The sequence below is a fragment of the Cryptomeria japonica genome, chromosome 3 (genome assembly GCF_030272615.1).
Source record: "Cryptomeria japonica chromosome 3, Sugi_1.0, whole genome shotgun sequence".
NCBI classification, from domain to species: Eukaryota; Viridiplantae; Streptophyta; class Pinopsida; order Cupressales; family Cupressaceae; genus Cryptomeria; species Cryptomeria japonica.
Genome location: NC_081407.1, coordinates 696,305,003 through 696,322,135, shown reverse-complemented (window position 1 = coordinate 696,322,135; position 17,133 = coordinate 696,305,003). Strand labels below are relative to the sequence as shown.

At 32.1% G+C, this 17,133-nt stretch overlaps 1 protein-coding gene across 1 annotated transcript; it reads right to left on the bottom strand.

Annotated features, from left to right (window-relative positions):
- Positions 1 to 524: 524 nt before the first annotated feature.
- LOC131058286 (putative germin-like protein 2-1) lies at positions 525 to 1,549 on the bottom strand. The gene is made up of 3 exons (XM_057992164.2): positions 1,503 to 1,549; positions 1,134 to 1,300; positions 525 to 1,057 (listed from the first exon to the last, which is right to left on the bottom strand). Exons 1-3 carry the CDS (start codon positions 1,547 to 1,549, stop codon positions 525 to 527), a joined length of 747 nt encoding a protein of 248 aa, XP_057848147.2.
- Positions 1,550 to 17,133: the final 15,584 nt, after the last annotated feature.

The window sequence follows — 17,133 nt, the reverse complement described above, 5'->3', positions numbered from 1 at the left end:
ACTTTTGAATAATTCATAACTGAATAACTAAAGTATGAAGTTCTATACTCAAGTATATATGTATGAAGCCATGACATGATAAATGATATAATATAGAGTGTAATTGCAACCTTCCCTACAATAATATTGATTTTCATGTCATAATCTTGTTTTTAACTATTGTCTTTCCCCAAAAAAATTATTTTTTATGTTGCCACTGAAATTATACAAGATTGATGTTAGATAACATATTTGAGGATTCCCTTTGCAAGATTGAGATTTTAGACAAGCCCTTGTGTCGAAATCAAGCCCTCTTTTTTCCCATAATAAGGATACTGATAAAATATTGAAGATGTAATGCAGATAATGCTTTTCTAATGCAAAGATTATAGATGTTTAAAATGAATGCTTCTTTATTATATTTACAATTGTATTTCAATTTCCACGTATAGTACGACAGCGCGCCAATAACGATAATCAGAAGTTTTATCCAACGATAAGGAAAAGATGAGATAATAGATCACATCAAATTAAGCTTCCGAAGCTTAGGCGAATTGCTTCTGAATGTAATCCACCAGTTCCTGGGTGATGCGGAAGGCCTTGGCCAATACGGAATCTGGGAGAGGAGGATCCGCTGCAAATAGAGAGTTGGCGATTGTCTGAGCTCCCGGAAGCTGGCTGCTCAATGCAGCTATGGCCACCGCATTTTCATGCCCCACATTCTGCTGGAAATGCACAAGTGCCTTTGGAAACACAAACACATCTCCCTTCTCCAACGTTTTGCTGAAAAACTTGTTGGTGGTGTCAATGAAACCCACAAGAAGCTGACCTTCCAGTAAAACAAGAACTTCAGTGGCTCTTGGGTGCGTGTGAGGAGGATTTATTCCACCCACTGCGTAATCAATGCGGACCAACGATATTCCGAAGGTGTTGAGGCCTGGTATCTGCATAACATTGGCCATCGTTACATTGGAGCCCACTGCATTGTCGGTGTTCCCTGCCTGCCCAAGTCCCCCAAAGAAGAAGTCCTCTGCTGAAACTGGCATTGGGTCTTTGCAAACGAACCCGTTCACCTTAACTGTTTTAATCAATTTGTTAGCAAGTCCCTTAATAAGCAAATCATATCTGACCAATGAATAAAGTTATGTACTTACCTTTGCTATCCATGTCTGCAACGCAGAAATCTTGCAAGGGATCGGGATCCCCTGCCATGACCCTATCGCTGTAACAACTTATCAACAGAAAGAGTCCCAACGTCAAGTAAATCATGCCGTTAGCCATTATGATAGAGACACAGAAGAGCTCAGGATATGAATGTTTACTGGAATTATGTATTACAAAGCTCATTACATGCTTTATAAAGCCCAAACGTTAACTATTCGCAAGGACTAATTCACCTTGACTCAGTATATTTTACCGATCCTTGCAATATTATAATAGACTTCCAGATTTGTTGCTGTTTTCAGAAAGTCGGTGTTGCTGCGTAAGTCTTACTGGGTATGGTTATCTGGAGATCAGCTCACCTGCTACCGTAGACGCATTCTCGCCATTCTTTTAATATTGTCGCCATTTCCTATGCTCTCTCTGGTGCTCGCTACTGTGGAATCGTTAAACTTTATTGGAAGGATTAGGGTTTTCAAAGGAAATAAAATATAGATTATTTTCAAGTAGCAGAAAATAGAAAGAGTTGTTTCGAATTCTTGGAAACAACTCTTTCGATTATTATTACGTGTGCATATATATTTATATATTTATTAAGTATCTATAAAAGAGATTGTTTGGAACTCTTGAAGGGCAAGATATTGAAACAAAAAACACTTTCTTATTTATATATTTCTAGTTAGGAAAATTTCTTTCTTATTTAGGTGTTTGATTTTTGATATTGACTAAAAGGTTATTTTTATTATGGAAATCTTCTTTTTTATATTATAATTATCAAATTAGAGGTAGTTGTATTGTCTGTTTTTTCAAAATGAAAAAAAGTCTTTTGAAAATGTGTAAGAGACTTTGTCATTCTTTATAACTTTAAAAGTTCTAATTTTTTTATTTTTATAAATTTATTGATTTGAGATATATATCTCAATTTTATCATAAAAATATATTATATTGACAAGAAGGCATTTTGAAGAAATCATGAGTGTTTTTGTTTATTAAAATACATAACTAGTTTCTTCAAGAAACATTCTTGTAAATACAATATATTATATTGTGAACTTTAGAGATAAATAAAATGTTAAAATTAGAAATAATTTTTATAGTTTAAGGCTACATACATTTTTGTTTGGTCTATAATTATTAATATTAAATATATATATATATATATATATATATATATATATATATATATATATATATGGGAGTTCAAGTTGTAACATTTGTAAAGATGATATTCAAATTTTCTAAGATAAATTTGTCATATATCATGAAAGACAAATTATCATAGCGTTGGTGAAGATAGGGAGAGAATTGAGAATTTATGTCTTGAGTACTCAAAAAAGTTAAACCTATAGGCCTTGTGGAATTAGATTGTTTACTTGAAAGAAAACTTTGATTTGATGTAAATAGAATATCCTAAGCATGTGAAGTATGTCACAACAAATTTGAAAGGAATGTTTCTTTCTAGAAATCTTCAATCAAGAAGTGAAGTCCCCATAAAAAAACATCTCAAAGTTGCATCATAGGGTGACAAATATTAAAGGTCATGTTATGTTGACCAACTATATAGTGAATGTTATCTAAAAGCACTTGAACATATGATAATAGGAGTCATCTATCAAAAACTACACCAAAATGTTTTACTAACTAAATATTCGCATTATTAATGTTGAATATGATGTAAACCCATTCTCTAGATATGTAAATGGTTTGTAAAACTTAATTAGAGTTGATATTTGTTTGATTGCAATCCATTCCATAAATGAGGCCAAAATATTATGTTTACAATAGAAAATTTGTATTGTACTAACAGAGGGTGGGCACTAATGGCAACGGCAAAAATGATAAACTTATATAAAGATAAAAATTGTGGAGTAAAAAAAAATTAGTGAAACCTCGAAGGGTGAATAGACCTTTATTAATAATAGAAAAACTAGAAATCAAGGTCATAAAAAAGTCTTATGTGGGACCATGTTTACATGTCAACAAGTAGTTGAACACATCTTTGAGAATATAAATATAACATTGGAGAAATATTGTGCAAAGAAATAAGTACATAATGTATGACAAAATATAGAATAAGAAGTGAAATAGAACCCATTTGATTAGAGGTTGCATAAGATTTAATCATGTGCAAAGTTATGCTAAAGTTTTGAAGAAGCTGGGGTATGATTGAGGAAGAGACTATTCCACATAAATCAATTCAAGAGGAATTATAAATATGCCAAACTAAAAATATGGATCACAAAGCAATTGCCAAAATCTGAGATCTAAAGAAAAATAAATAAAAATTCCTCTAATAAACATAGAAGCTACTCACTTTATCCAAACTAAAAATATGGATCACAAAGCAATTGCCAAAATCTGAGATCTAAAGAAAAATAAATAAAAATTCCTCTAATAAACATAGAAGCTACTCATCCAGAAATGATAATGCTTGTATCAACTAGCTTCCCACTCCCATTTGAGTCAATAGTTAAAAGGAATCAAGGCCAAACCACAATAAAGCTTCTTACCCAAAATTTAAGCTTGCCCAAATTTAAGCATGCCCAAAGATAGCATAAACTCTACATTGGCATGAAAATTAGATGGGCCAAAGAAATGATAAAGAGATTAAAAAAATCTACAATCAAGAGCTTTGTCTCTTCAAATATGGAATTAAACATCCAATTTGTGGTCAACTCAGTCTTCATCATACAGGTGACCAGCACCAAATTGCCTTTAGCTAGTAGATTGTGAACTCCTAGAGTGATTGCAATTTATATGCTATTGCTTTAGCCTCCTTATTTGTTACATGAGCTTCACTAAGTGAAAAAATAACTAATCCCATTTCACACTAGACGCCTCCCTCGGTGCAACCTAGACTCCATTTAGATGCTCCATGAAAGTTTAGTTTGACAGGGACTGCGCTCTTAATCCGTTCACTTCATTAACGACCTTGATGTCCAAGAAGCTGACCCTTCCCAAGCATTGACAATCTTTGGGACACTTGATTCCAAGTTTTCCCTGTCACGCCATTGGAGAGAAAATTTTCCCCATTTCTCCATTAGAGAGAAAAAATCCTTTGAGCAGGCTCACTTCAACATGTCTTTGCAATGGCCGTATCCATACCATAACCTCTACCTGACAGTGTAGCAAGATATGATAAGTTGTCTTTGTGTTCGTTTGACACATTATGTCTAAGTTCTGATACTGCCCTTTGTTGCTTGCTAAGTACCAAAAAAAAGTTAACTTGGCTAGGCCACATCAGTGCCAAATCTAAGGGAATGTTGGTCAAGGATAGGAGTAAGTAGGAAATGATAGGATGTAACTGAAGTTTACCACATATAGCCCGAACTTGATTTTAACCCATCTAAGTACCTTGGGGTTTCATCGGAAGGACTCAGAATGTATCTAAAATTCTTTCCAAATCTTCAAATATTTAGTGTTAGCACATTGGTTTTAAATTTTAAATAGGTTTCAAGCTTAACTTTGCAATTATAATGGTGGTTATCAGATTCATTGCAGATAGATTCACCGTGGTTGTAAATAACTGTTGAGCTTCAAACATTGCGTCACTCACTGATCAGATTCAACTCCTGGGGCTTGATTAGTGCAGATTCGTATAATACTATTTGAGTCGTATTCCTCCAAGTTGACAGGTTAGTTTTGTTTGAAGTCTCCTTATATTCCATACAATGTAATGAATTAGCTCATGCATTACATTTTAAGCATTGTGTTCTTTTGAAAGGATTATAGATAATGGAAAATGTATTGACAATCTTATGTTTCTCCTACATCCTTATTAGTGATTTAACTGGATAAGAAATCCCTGTAAAATTATCTATTGATTAATTCAAGGAATAAATGAAATATCCATTCATTAATTTGAATAATAAATGAGTTACATATAAAAAAGATGTTAGGTATCGTAAATTTTCTTCTTGCAAACAATTTTTTTTTTTTGGGGCGGGGGTGAAGAGAGCATTTTTTCTGAGTGAAAGAATTCATCATGGATGCATGCCCTAGCTAAGAGGTGTCCAAACATTAACAAAGAACATCATTCAAGCACAACTTGACATTTTTTAGAGATGATATCCTCATTTAAGTGCTGGAATTATACCAAGTCTCTTTGCTAAACTTAAGTTTTCTAAGCCTTATAACACTCCTGTATGTTAGTGTAGAATATTCAATGCAGAATAATCCTCTAGATAAGTTTGCTAGTTGTGCAATCTTTAGGATTGTGATTTCTTAGTTGTGCAATCTTGCATGGATTTTCCAATCTTGCATGAAGCTAAAAGTCTATTTTCTAGTTGGTTGTTGCTATTCTAGATGGCTCTTCTTGTGTTTTATATATTGTACACATTCTTAAATCAATCAAGCAATTTATTCACAATTTTTTATTTCTTCTCAATTTATGCAATTATGCAATTTGCAGATCTACCAGTGTTCCTAGTTTTCACAGGTTTAGCAAATAATTACATCGTATCGGAGCTCAGTTTGGTATGAGTATAAATTCCTTTGTATATTGTGTGAAGGTGTGATCTTCTTTTTATTTCAATTTGTCTTTTGCAAGTGAGTTCTTCTCTATATTTGAAGGCAAATTTCTGTGCAGATTATCACCATCATGAAGGCAGATGTAAACCTTTTTTTCTAGATACATGCATGTTTCTCCCCTAATTTTTGCATGCCTTCTTTCTTTTTTCCTTTGTTGATTCTTTAAAAAATTTACGTGCTTTATGAGCACTGCATGATAAAGATCATATGGGAAAATTTGGGTCTTTGTAAAATTGAATATGGGGGTTTCTGCTTAAAGCATCTAGTATAGATTTCTTTTAATAATCTTCCTCAAATAAAAAAACTATGAAAGATCCTAATCAACAATCAAGCTTTGCACTCTTCTTCCAATAGGTAGCCAAATGTATTCTTTTGTTCTAAAATTTTGTTTACATGAGATTCCAGTGTTGCAAATTTGTTTGCTCCCATGGATTCTTTCTAGCAGGGTTCCTAACTACATGAGATTCCAGAGTCGCATCCCTGAGCGCTTCTAGAGTTTCTTTCTAGTGGGACAATATTGAGCATTGGATTAACATCATCTTCATCCCTACCAAAGGAAATCTATAGAGTTTTTCAGTTTCGAGCACTTTTCTGCAAAATCATATCTTACTATCTTCAGAAGATCAATTTCTATATTTGGAGACCATGTACCTATATGTTCATCCATTTGAGCATTCCAGAATATGTATAATTACATCTCATGCAGTGGTTTCTATGACTTTGATATAATCCTATCACAATATGGATTAATTTGCAGTTCTTCATTGGAAGTTGCAGCTTTCTTCTTTAGTTTGAATAAATGGTTAGAAGTTTTTCTCAATTCATCTTTGTAATTGGTTTCCTGATCATGCATTTTTTGCCAAGACCCATATCTTTTTATTCATCTAGCTACACTTAAGGGGGGGTGTTAGTATAGAATATTCAATGCAAAATAATCCTCTAGATAAGTTTGCTAGTTGTGCAATCTTTAGGATTATGATTTCTTAGTTGTGGAATCTTGCATTGATTTTTCCAATCTTGCATAAAGCTAAAAGTCTATTTTCTAGTTGGTTGTTGCTATTCTAGATGGATCTTCTTGTGCTTTATAAATTGTACACATTCCTAAAACAATCAAATAATTTATTCACAATTATTTTTATTTCTTCTCAATTTATGCAATTATGTAATTTGCAGCTCTACTAGTGTTCTTAGTTTTCACAAGTTTAAAAAATAATTTTACATGGTATCAAAGCTCAGTTTGGTATGAGTGCAAATCTGTTTGTATATTGTGTGAAGGTGTGATTTTCTTTTTATTTTCAATTTTTCTTTTGCAAGCGAGTTCTTCTCTATATTTGCAGGCAAATTTCTGTGCAAATTATTAGCACCATGGAGGCAGATGTAAACCTTTGTTTCTAGATGCATGCATGTTTCTCCCCTGAATTTTGCATGGTTGTTTCTTTTTTCCTTTGTTGATTCTTTAAAAATTGTATGTGATTTACGAGCACTACATGATAAAGATCATCTGGGAAAATTTGTGGCTTTGTAAAATTGAATATGGGGGTTTCTACTTAAATCATCTAGTATGGGTTTCTTTTAATAAGATTCCTCAAATAAAAAAACTATGAAAGTTGCTAATCAACCATCAAGCTCTACACTCTTCCTCCAATAGACAACCGAATGTATTCTTTTATTCTAAATTTTTTTCTACATGAGATTCTAGTGTTGCAACTTTGCTTGCTTGCATAGATTCTTTTTAGCAGGGTTCCTAACTACATGAGATTCTAGTGTCCCATTCCTAAGTGCTTCCAGAGTTTCTTTCTAGTAGGACAATATTGAGCATTGGATTAACATCAGCTTCATCCCTACCAAAGGACAACTATAGAGTTTTTCAATTTCGAGCACTTTTCTAAAAAATCATATCTTCCTATCTTCAGATGATTAGTTTCTATATTTGGAGACCATGTACCTATATGTTTATCCATTTGAGCGGTGTACAATTTCATCTCATGAAGTGGTTTCTATGACTATGATATAATCTTGTCACAAAGTGATTTTATTTGCAGTTCTTCATTGGCAGTTGTAGCTTTCTTCTTTAGTTTGAATAAATGGTTAGAAGTTTTTATCAATTATGATTTCTTAGTTGTGAAATCTCGCATAAAGATAAAGACCTATTTTCTAGTGGGTTGTTTCTATTCTAGATGGCTCTTCCCATGCTTTATGTATTGTGCACTTTCCTAAATCAATCAAGCAGTTTATTCACAATTTTTTATTTCTTCTCAATTTGTGCAATTATATAATTTGTAGCTCTACCAGTGTTCCTAGTTTTTATAGGTTTAGCAAATAGTTCTATACTATAGACCAGGTACATGACAACCACATTTCTTTTGATCTTGCTTCAAGTTGCAGTTAGTACCTTGCTTCTTAGTTCTTTTCACATACTATGTTGGGAGAAAGATCTCTATAGGTGGATTCAATGTTTTTGGTTGCATGGGTTTTACACATATCCCAATGAAAAGAAAAGTAATTTAGATTAAAAAAACAAAAACAAATGCATGTTTACTGGATATAAGGAGGAATTTGAAGCATACTGACTACTAGATGACTCTAATCTCAAAACTATTGTTGATAGATATGTAAACTAAAAAGATATATATATTTTTAGTTAATGTTTAAACTATATTGAATCTTGAATAAGGAATGCTAGAGCATTCAAATATCAAGGACAATCTAGTTTATAAATGAGTGAGCATTCTCAGTCTCCATGATATGATTAGGTTTTTGGTGCATAAGATATCAATATACAAAATTTACAACAAAATCAGTTTTCCCAACAGAACAGACCAAAGTGGTACTTTACCATAATGAACGATGTTGGGTGCAAGGTATTGAGCTGGTAATTTTTATGCTATTGTGTTGTTTTGTGGTTATTTTAGCCTACCAAATTTGAAAAGGTCAAAAGAAGCTTAAATAGGAAGCTTCCATGAAAGTGGAATATTATATGGTCCCCAAAGAAGAAATTCATTGATTGTAAAGGGATTTATTAAGTGTAAATCAAATCTGTTTGGGAATAAGTTTGATTTAATTTTATATCTTTTTATTTTAATTTGGATTTCATTTATTTTCTTATTTAAGGATTGCATAAGTTAGGGACCATTATGTGAAGTCCAAAAGTGTCTTTAATCATAATTTTGTAAATAAATGATGATAGGATGAAGTTAAGGAATTCTGTGATGTATTGAAGAAGAAAGTTTTCACTTTGTTTCTAATAATCTATCTAACACAACCTCTTGATACATTCGTGGCTTGTTTTCATATTAATTTATGTAATAATAAAAAAGAAACAGATAATATATATGCAATATTGCCCTTTACATAAATTTTTATTCGCTCACAAAAATTGGATGAGTAATAAAATTCAAATGTGTAATGGATTTTAAGGTAACTGTGGGTCATGTCTAGCAAGTAAGCTTTTATTACAGTTTTCAGATTCCTTATACAACTTATCTCATTTTAAGTGAATACACTTGAAGTTACCTTAATTAAAATTTCATGATGTAAATAGTAGATAAGTATATTGTTTGATGTTTTGTGTTTTAAAATTCAAAGTTGGTAGCATTGATTATAAATGAAATAAAATGAAAGAATTTTATAAGAAACATAAACTATAAATTTAATAAAAAATGATATAGATGTATCTAATTATATTATATATTTATTTTTATACAAATAATTATGCAATATTAAAATTTATTTATGTTATACCTTCAATTTTGTATGGATATCTATTTAACCTTATAGATGCAAGTGATTTTTATAATTATAATTATAATTGGACGTAGCTATTCTGGCTCCAAAACAATATAGTCGTACATCGTGTTATTGAATGTTTGGAAAATTGCAAGCATAGCACGATCAATGATAAAAAATATGTGACTATCTTATTTGGTATTGCGCATTTAATGCAAACATAGCTTTGCCATAGAATAGACCAGAGTGTTACATTCTTTAGCATTCTAAGATGAACATTTTCTAGGAATAAGATTAGCTATACCTCTTTAAAATGAAAATAAGAGTTCTTATACAAGTCATTATATTGCTACATTTTTTTTTTCAAGTGATGATGATTTTATGAACTAGGATTGGTACCTTGAAACTAGGAGAAAACATGCTTTGATGTTATTGGTGAAATTTTTTGAGTAACTATAATTTATAGGGAAAGAATATAAAATAGATAAATTTTTAGATTAGCATTGATACTACCTTTCAAGAGAAATAGTATTTGAATTAATATTCCATGTGTCATTAGATAGTGAATTTTTCATCTTAATATCTTTATGGAAATAATTTATCGCCATTGTTTTAGGAGAAGTTAAATAGTGTGAATTTACCAAAAGGGGTAGTTTTTATTTTTAGTTTTATGAAAACATGTAAATCATGGGTGAGTGTTGAATATGAAAAAATAGGGAAGGGTAAATCTCGACACCTAATTTACTTGCCAGTAGTTGGCATAAATCTTTTTCCAAAGGGTTTCTAAATGAATCAATGCTAGTTTATTTCCTTCTTACTCCTCACCATATAATGGAAATTAGAACTTCATGATCATAGGTGATATGTATGTTAGATATTTTCATGGGACGATAATGTAGCTGTGACAACTGATTGCATGACAAAATAACCCAGTCAAAATATCTCACAACACAATAACCTATTTGAAATATCCTATGTAAAAACAACTCCACATCATTATGACCCAAAGCGAAAATAAATCCCTTGTAAAAATAACCAATTGACAGGATATCCCTGTAAGATTATAGAGAAAGGAAAACAAAATTTATAAATTACATGTATGTTTCTAGAAAAAACATTATTATTCAAATTTTTAATTATAGTGCCAAATTTTGAGAAATACCTCTTAACTAATCTAAAATGTTATTGTTTCCATAAACATTAAGAAATTTTTTTAGTCTTGCCTTTAGATCATAGTATTTTGTCTTTCTTGATTACCTAGTGCATCTAACTATATATTTCTCTACTTTATTCTCTTGGAGACCTTGTTCTTTTTTCACTGCTTTGATGAATTTCTAGACTAAGCTATGTAAGGTTTGAAGAAATTCACTAAATCCTCTATGCCATCCCTTAATAGCATTATTGGTTTTGGGAATATCATCCTAAATAGCCAAATAGAAATTCTAAATTGCAGTTGGAAACTTGGGTGATTGTCTGTTGCCTCTTCTAGTTGGTCCATCAATCTAGGAATCTTCAAAATAGTCAATCATTCCTTCCAAATTATCCTCTTGTTCTGTATCATAAGGATATTGTAAAAGTGTTTCAAATACATCAGTTACATCTATCTGAGGCATGAAAGCTAATGCAACAAGTTTTTTTGATCTTAAATGCAAAGACTTCATAGAAACTATAACATGTTTCTAAAACTTCTTCTTGAACTTTCCTCCACAAGCATTGAGAGAAATAGAAAAAAACATCCCCAAATGTCGACATTTGGAAAAACATTAGACATCGCTCTCACAAAACCTTTCTCAAAATCAATAAGTATACTTTTAAGATTTAGATTAGGTTGAATCTATTTTAATTATTCAAGTACTTGTGTATAAGTAGTTCTTGTTTTGTTAGTCATAAGAATATAAGCTAGTGGAAATATTGCATTATTTTTCAAGCCATGAATCATGTACAACTATTGAAAAAAACTTGGCACTATTTTGAATTCACCATCACTGAACTAGTTTTCAATTTTTTTCCGTAACTACAAATTCTGTGGTGGTGAGTATTAAAAAATATTCTCATCATTACTATCGTGAAAAATAAACTTTTCCCCTCTATAAGTAATTGTAAATTCAACTGGTAAGGTAAGAATTGTTGATGTCTAAGGTAAGAAATGAAATATTAGAGCATGAAGTAACAATGATATTTCTTGTAGAATCTTGAGTTAAACATGCCATGCCTTTCATTTCATTGAATTTGTGTTTGAAAGTGATCATCTTAGGTTTCAGAGCTTGATTATGTTCTATACTACTTATTACATCATCAAATTCTATTTCTATTGTACTATGGTAGTAGCTTGAACATTTGTTTGTGAAATAATCCATACAATTCTAGATAATTTTATTTGTACTTCATTGATAAAGAAAAAAATGTGTAATCATTTAAAACAAGTAGTTTTTTTTCTTTTTGGCATATTAACAATTGAAGAGGCATCATCACTGATATTTAAAAAAAAATAGTATGCACTTATTGACTAAAGATATCATCAACACTGATTAATAGCATGCACTTACTAAATGTAAACAATTATCATGTGTTGGCTCTTGTTTCTACAATGGATTATTTTGGATCCAGGGTAATTTAGTGAAGGGTTATTGTGAAGATAAGATATTATTACTTGAAGATGTTTTTCATTGGGTTATTATGATTGGGTTATTGTGTCATGGGTTATTTTGTCTGGGTTGTTTTGATAGGATACTATGACAATCCTATACTGGATGATATTTTTTCATTTACTGCATGTCATGCCCAACTCTTGGACACGAACGGAATTTTTTTTTTTTAAAATATACTTACTAATTAGCGACTATCTTAATTAAAATATTCAACTGAATGCGATTAACTTAAATAAATAATACATTCTAGATTAGGTCTTAACTATATCTGTGTAATTCGAGAAATTAAATCCAATTGGGAGACATGGTTTACTAAGTTATCAACGAGCAATTATTTCTCCAAAAAGGAAAAACCACTAAGCATCATTAATAAATAATTAAAAGTCCAAGTGAAACGATTATTCTCAAATTTAGGCGTTTTAAAATTTAGCTTATCTTCTTATCCACCAAATTTTTTGAGTTAATATTCATCGTAGTTTAAGACTCCTTATTTAATTGAGACCACCATCAATTTGAAATCACGTTATAATCATGTACTTAATTTGGCCCTCTTGGCCCTACTAGAAAACTTAGTGTTGACACCCCCTTAATTTTATTATTTTGATCTAATCCTCCTAATATTAAAATCCTCCTATATAGTCTCCTCTACTTATGCCCAAAATTTAATATGAGTATACAAAGTTAACTATACATCTAACCATTTTAATTCAAATTAGATAACAATACAATCCTTCTTATATATATATATATATATATATATATATATATATATATATATATATATATATATATATATATATATATATATATATATATATTACATAAATATATATATCCATCGTTTTATATTTATATATATATATATAACTATTCTATATTATTACCATTTAATAATTTGTTTTTTTTTTTTTTTTTAAAGAATGTAGGGGTTTTGGACCCCCCCCCTTTTTTTTTTTTATTATATTTGTTTCCCTCCCACCGCACACACACACACACCCATTTTAAATCTTAGGCGGGTGTTTTGCCCTAACCCAAACTAGGGTTAGGGCGAATTGAATATCTTCTCCCCTTATTTTTTTTTCTAACCCGTGAGTGTGTTGTTGCAGGGTGTGCGGAGGAGTGACGGCGCCGAGGAAACAGCGCGCAGTGAGGGGGCGAAGCCGAACAGTTTTCCAACCTATCCGGGCGCTTTTTTTTTAACTCGTACCACAGCTGAAGCGGGGAGACCAGGGGAGGCGAAGGCGCGGGAAGCTCCGCAGCGCGGCACCGCCGACTGCGGACGGTGCCGCCCGCGGGCTGCGGCTCCCACAGCCTGCGGACGTCACCGCCCGCGGCCTGTGGGTGCCGCAGGCTGCGGCCGCCGCCGCCAGGGCGTGGCGCCCCCTGCGAGTAAAACCCTGCACATTTCCTTAACGTGTGACCCTTTTTTTTTTGCTATAAAATGTAAAACGGGGTTAACCCCTCGAAGACTATGATGTGGGTTTTTTTTACTTGATTCTTTATTTCGGGTTTGATATATATATATATATTTATATATACATATATATATATATATATATTTATATATATATATATATATATTTATATATATATATATATATATATATATATATATATATATATATTTATATATATATATGTTCTGGTTTTTTTTCTTTTGGAATAGGGGTTTAAGATGGCCTGCAAAATACAAATGTATATACTAGTATTTATTTGTGTATATATATATATATATATATATATATATATATATATATGTTTTTATGTGAATAACATTGAATCTTCCTTCTGTAACAGGTCTATGTGCAATGAATCTTTTTATCAGACATGGATTCAGTTCTAATCTTATATATATATATATATATATATATATATATATATATATATATATATATATATATATATATATATATATATATATATATATATATATATATATATATATATATATATATATATATATATATATATATATATTTATATATATATATTTATGTATCTAAAATGTGGAAATAGGTTTAATAAAACACTTTTTTTTTTTCTTTTGTTTCTTTAACTGGTATACAACTGATTTTCAGAATATAACACAGAATATCAGAATGTAATACAAGAAGGTAAAATGCATTTAAATGTATAAATATATATATATTTTTTTACTACTCTTTTAAAAAACAAAAATATGACTAGATTCATTTTTTTTTCCACGTTTACAAAATGGAGAGGCAAGTAGGAATTGGTTTCAATACAGCTGTAACTAATGTTGCCTAATACTCATTTAAACAACAACCTATATGATGTATTTTTTTTTTTTGAATCACTAGAGTTTTTATTTCTTTTCAAAAACTGAATAATACACATAAACAAACTTTCTGTCTTAACACAGCAAGTAAACATTAACTTTATCTTAACATCTATAAGGAAATATTTCTATATTTCTCCATTACTTTGTAACACTAACTAAAGTGTGGACATTATACATTTTTTTTTTTTGTATCTTATTACAAGTAAAGATGAGCACAAAGATTTTGGGCAATAAACATTTACATTTTTCCTTTCCAATACATTGCTTTACTATTTGGAAAATAAATACAACATTGTCTATCTTTTTCTTTTACAAGCTAACATGGAATACAAAATCCTCCTTCCTTGTGGATAATCACAATCTAGCTCTTTTCTTTTCTTTTCATTTACAACTCCAAAAGAAAATATATGGCAACATAAAACAGCAACTTAGTTCTTCATTCTTTCTTTTCCCATTCCCATGCAACCTGCATTAAAACACATTTTTGACCATGGGAAGCTCACCTCCCAGCCTAGGCTTACTAGAAGCCACCCCCGAGCTTGGAGAACCAAGCACTAGACGGGTTACAAACATACATACCCCACAACAAACATAGAAACACATTTACATTCAAATATCCCCTTCCAAAGCTACGCATTCACCACTTTCATGGTGACTCTTCCATGGGTGGAAGTGGACCAAGTACCTATGGGGAGAATGCATGCCAAAAACAATACTACATTAGCCACCTCATGGCAACACAAATGCATCCCAAATACTTTCACAAACCTTATGCCCCCCAAAAAGGCTCAAGGCCATCTATGCTCCCCTTATGACCCCCATATGCATACATAAGGCTATGCATCAAGGGTCCAAAGGACTCCCTTGAGAACACTCTCCATAAGGAGAGCCTCTCACCCATGGCTGTCAAACTCCTTCCACCCCCAAGATCTTCCTACCCTCCCAAGGATAGGAGATCTTGGACACTCCCAAAAACAACAAGAAATACAACAAACACATAGAAAAGAAAACTACACATTTTACTTCAACACAAAAACTTCATAAAACACAATCTTTCAAGCAACTCCTTTCTTTTACAAAACAACATAAACAATCATTTACAACATAACAAGAGGAGGTAAGAAGTAACCAACCTTATTCTGCCAATAGGTTTGCTAATTTTAGTTGGGGATGAGCTGCCCAATTTCCACTATCTTTTCTCCCAAATTTCCACTAAAAATGCCAACCTCCTACTAACTTTTTCAAAGCAAGCAAAATCTCCAAGAAAGGAGAGTGGGTGATTACTCACTAAGTTTGCAAAATTCTTGCCTAAGAAGGCCTCTCACACACTTCCCAACCCCTTGGGTGAGGTGTGAGTTCCCATTGGTTTCCCTTCCCAAACTCTTGCACATTCCTAAAATTGGAAAGGGAAAAGGTGGAAGAGGATGGGGAAGAGAGTTTAACTTCTAAAAGGAAGGTTCTCTATCCTAGGAAGAACTTCCTAAGTTGAATTTTCGTGCATCTTGAAAACACCACTTTTTGAAGTGACTACATAGTCACATGGGAGAAGCCACATGTTGCAAAACACCCCTAACCCATAGGTATACCCTTGGGACCTTTGGAAAAGCCTAAAAACTTACCCTAGGAGTCCATTAAACCCTTTGGAAACCCCACTGAAGTTTACCTACGGGTCAAGCATGAGTTGACCACTCCCAAGACTCCCTACCCAAGGCAGATTTGGGACCACACTCATGTTTTTGAATGGCCTTGGTAGAAACAAAACTCCCTCCAAGAGACAAGTCAAAATCAATGACACTTAATCAGCACATGTGTCAAGTGACACAACAAAAATACAATATAAAAATCACACATGGAATTTGTCTCTTGAAGGATTACACATATACACATAAATTAATTTTTTTTTACACTCAAGCATTATACACATCACAAATAAAATACATTACAAGGGGAGGGGTGTTGTCTCTCCAAATAGACAACTCCCGGCTTAACAAACGCACATCGGTCTAGGCTTGATTCTCCATTAAATTCCATGGTCACATGGATAATTTTCCTGCGCATCTCGATTAACACATTAGTAAATCCAAATAATCACAATTATTCATAATCAAATACATGGATTCCATTGCAAATCAAACACTCATACATTAGGCAACAATAATTCAATATCTCATTTGGTTTCAAATTCAATTTCACATAAACAATTAACATAATTTCCCAAAATTGAACCATTCATAAATAAGCATCATTTTCTTTCATCAAAATAAAATCCTGCAAATTTCCAATAATGACATTCACCATCATAATGTAATTCTATTCTAGTAACATATCTAAGGTTTCATAATCATCATGCATGAAATAAAACATCAACAAATGTCAGTGTGATCCAAATCATGGAATCATATAAGTTCTAAGTCCATAATCATAAAATAAAGCATCCATAATAGTCTCAATATGCAAATAACTGAAAATCTCAAACTGAATCGGGGTAGGGCCTCACACCCTCCCCCTCTAGGCATGAACTTCCTCCTAGAGTTCATCAAAAAGGTGGGGGTACTATGATCTCATAAGTGCTGCATCCTCCCATGAGGCTGTGACCTCATCATAGCAATCCCACTGGACCCTAACCTAGTCCAGCTCTCGCCCTCGAAGGCTCAGCATCTGGCGTGCCAAAATGCGAATGGGCCCCAAAGCTAGCTGCCCGTCCGACTCCACCTGCAAGGCATCCCAATCTAGAATATGAGACTCATCATAGATATACTTCCTCAAAACTGAAACATGAAACACATC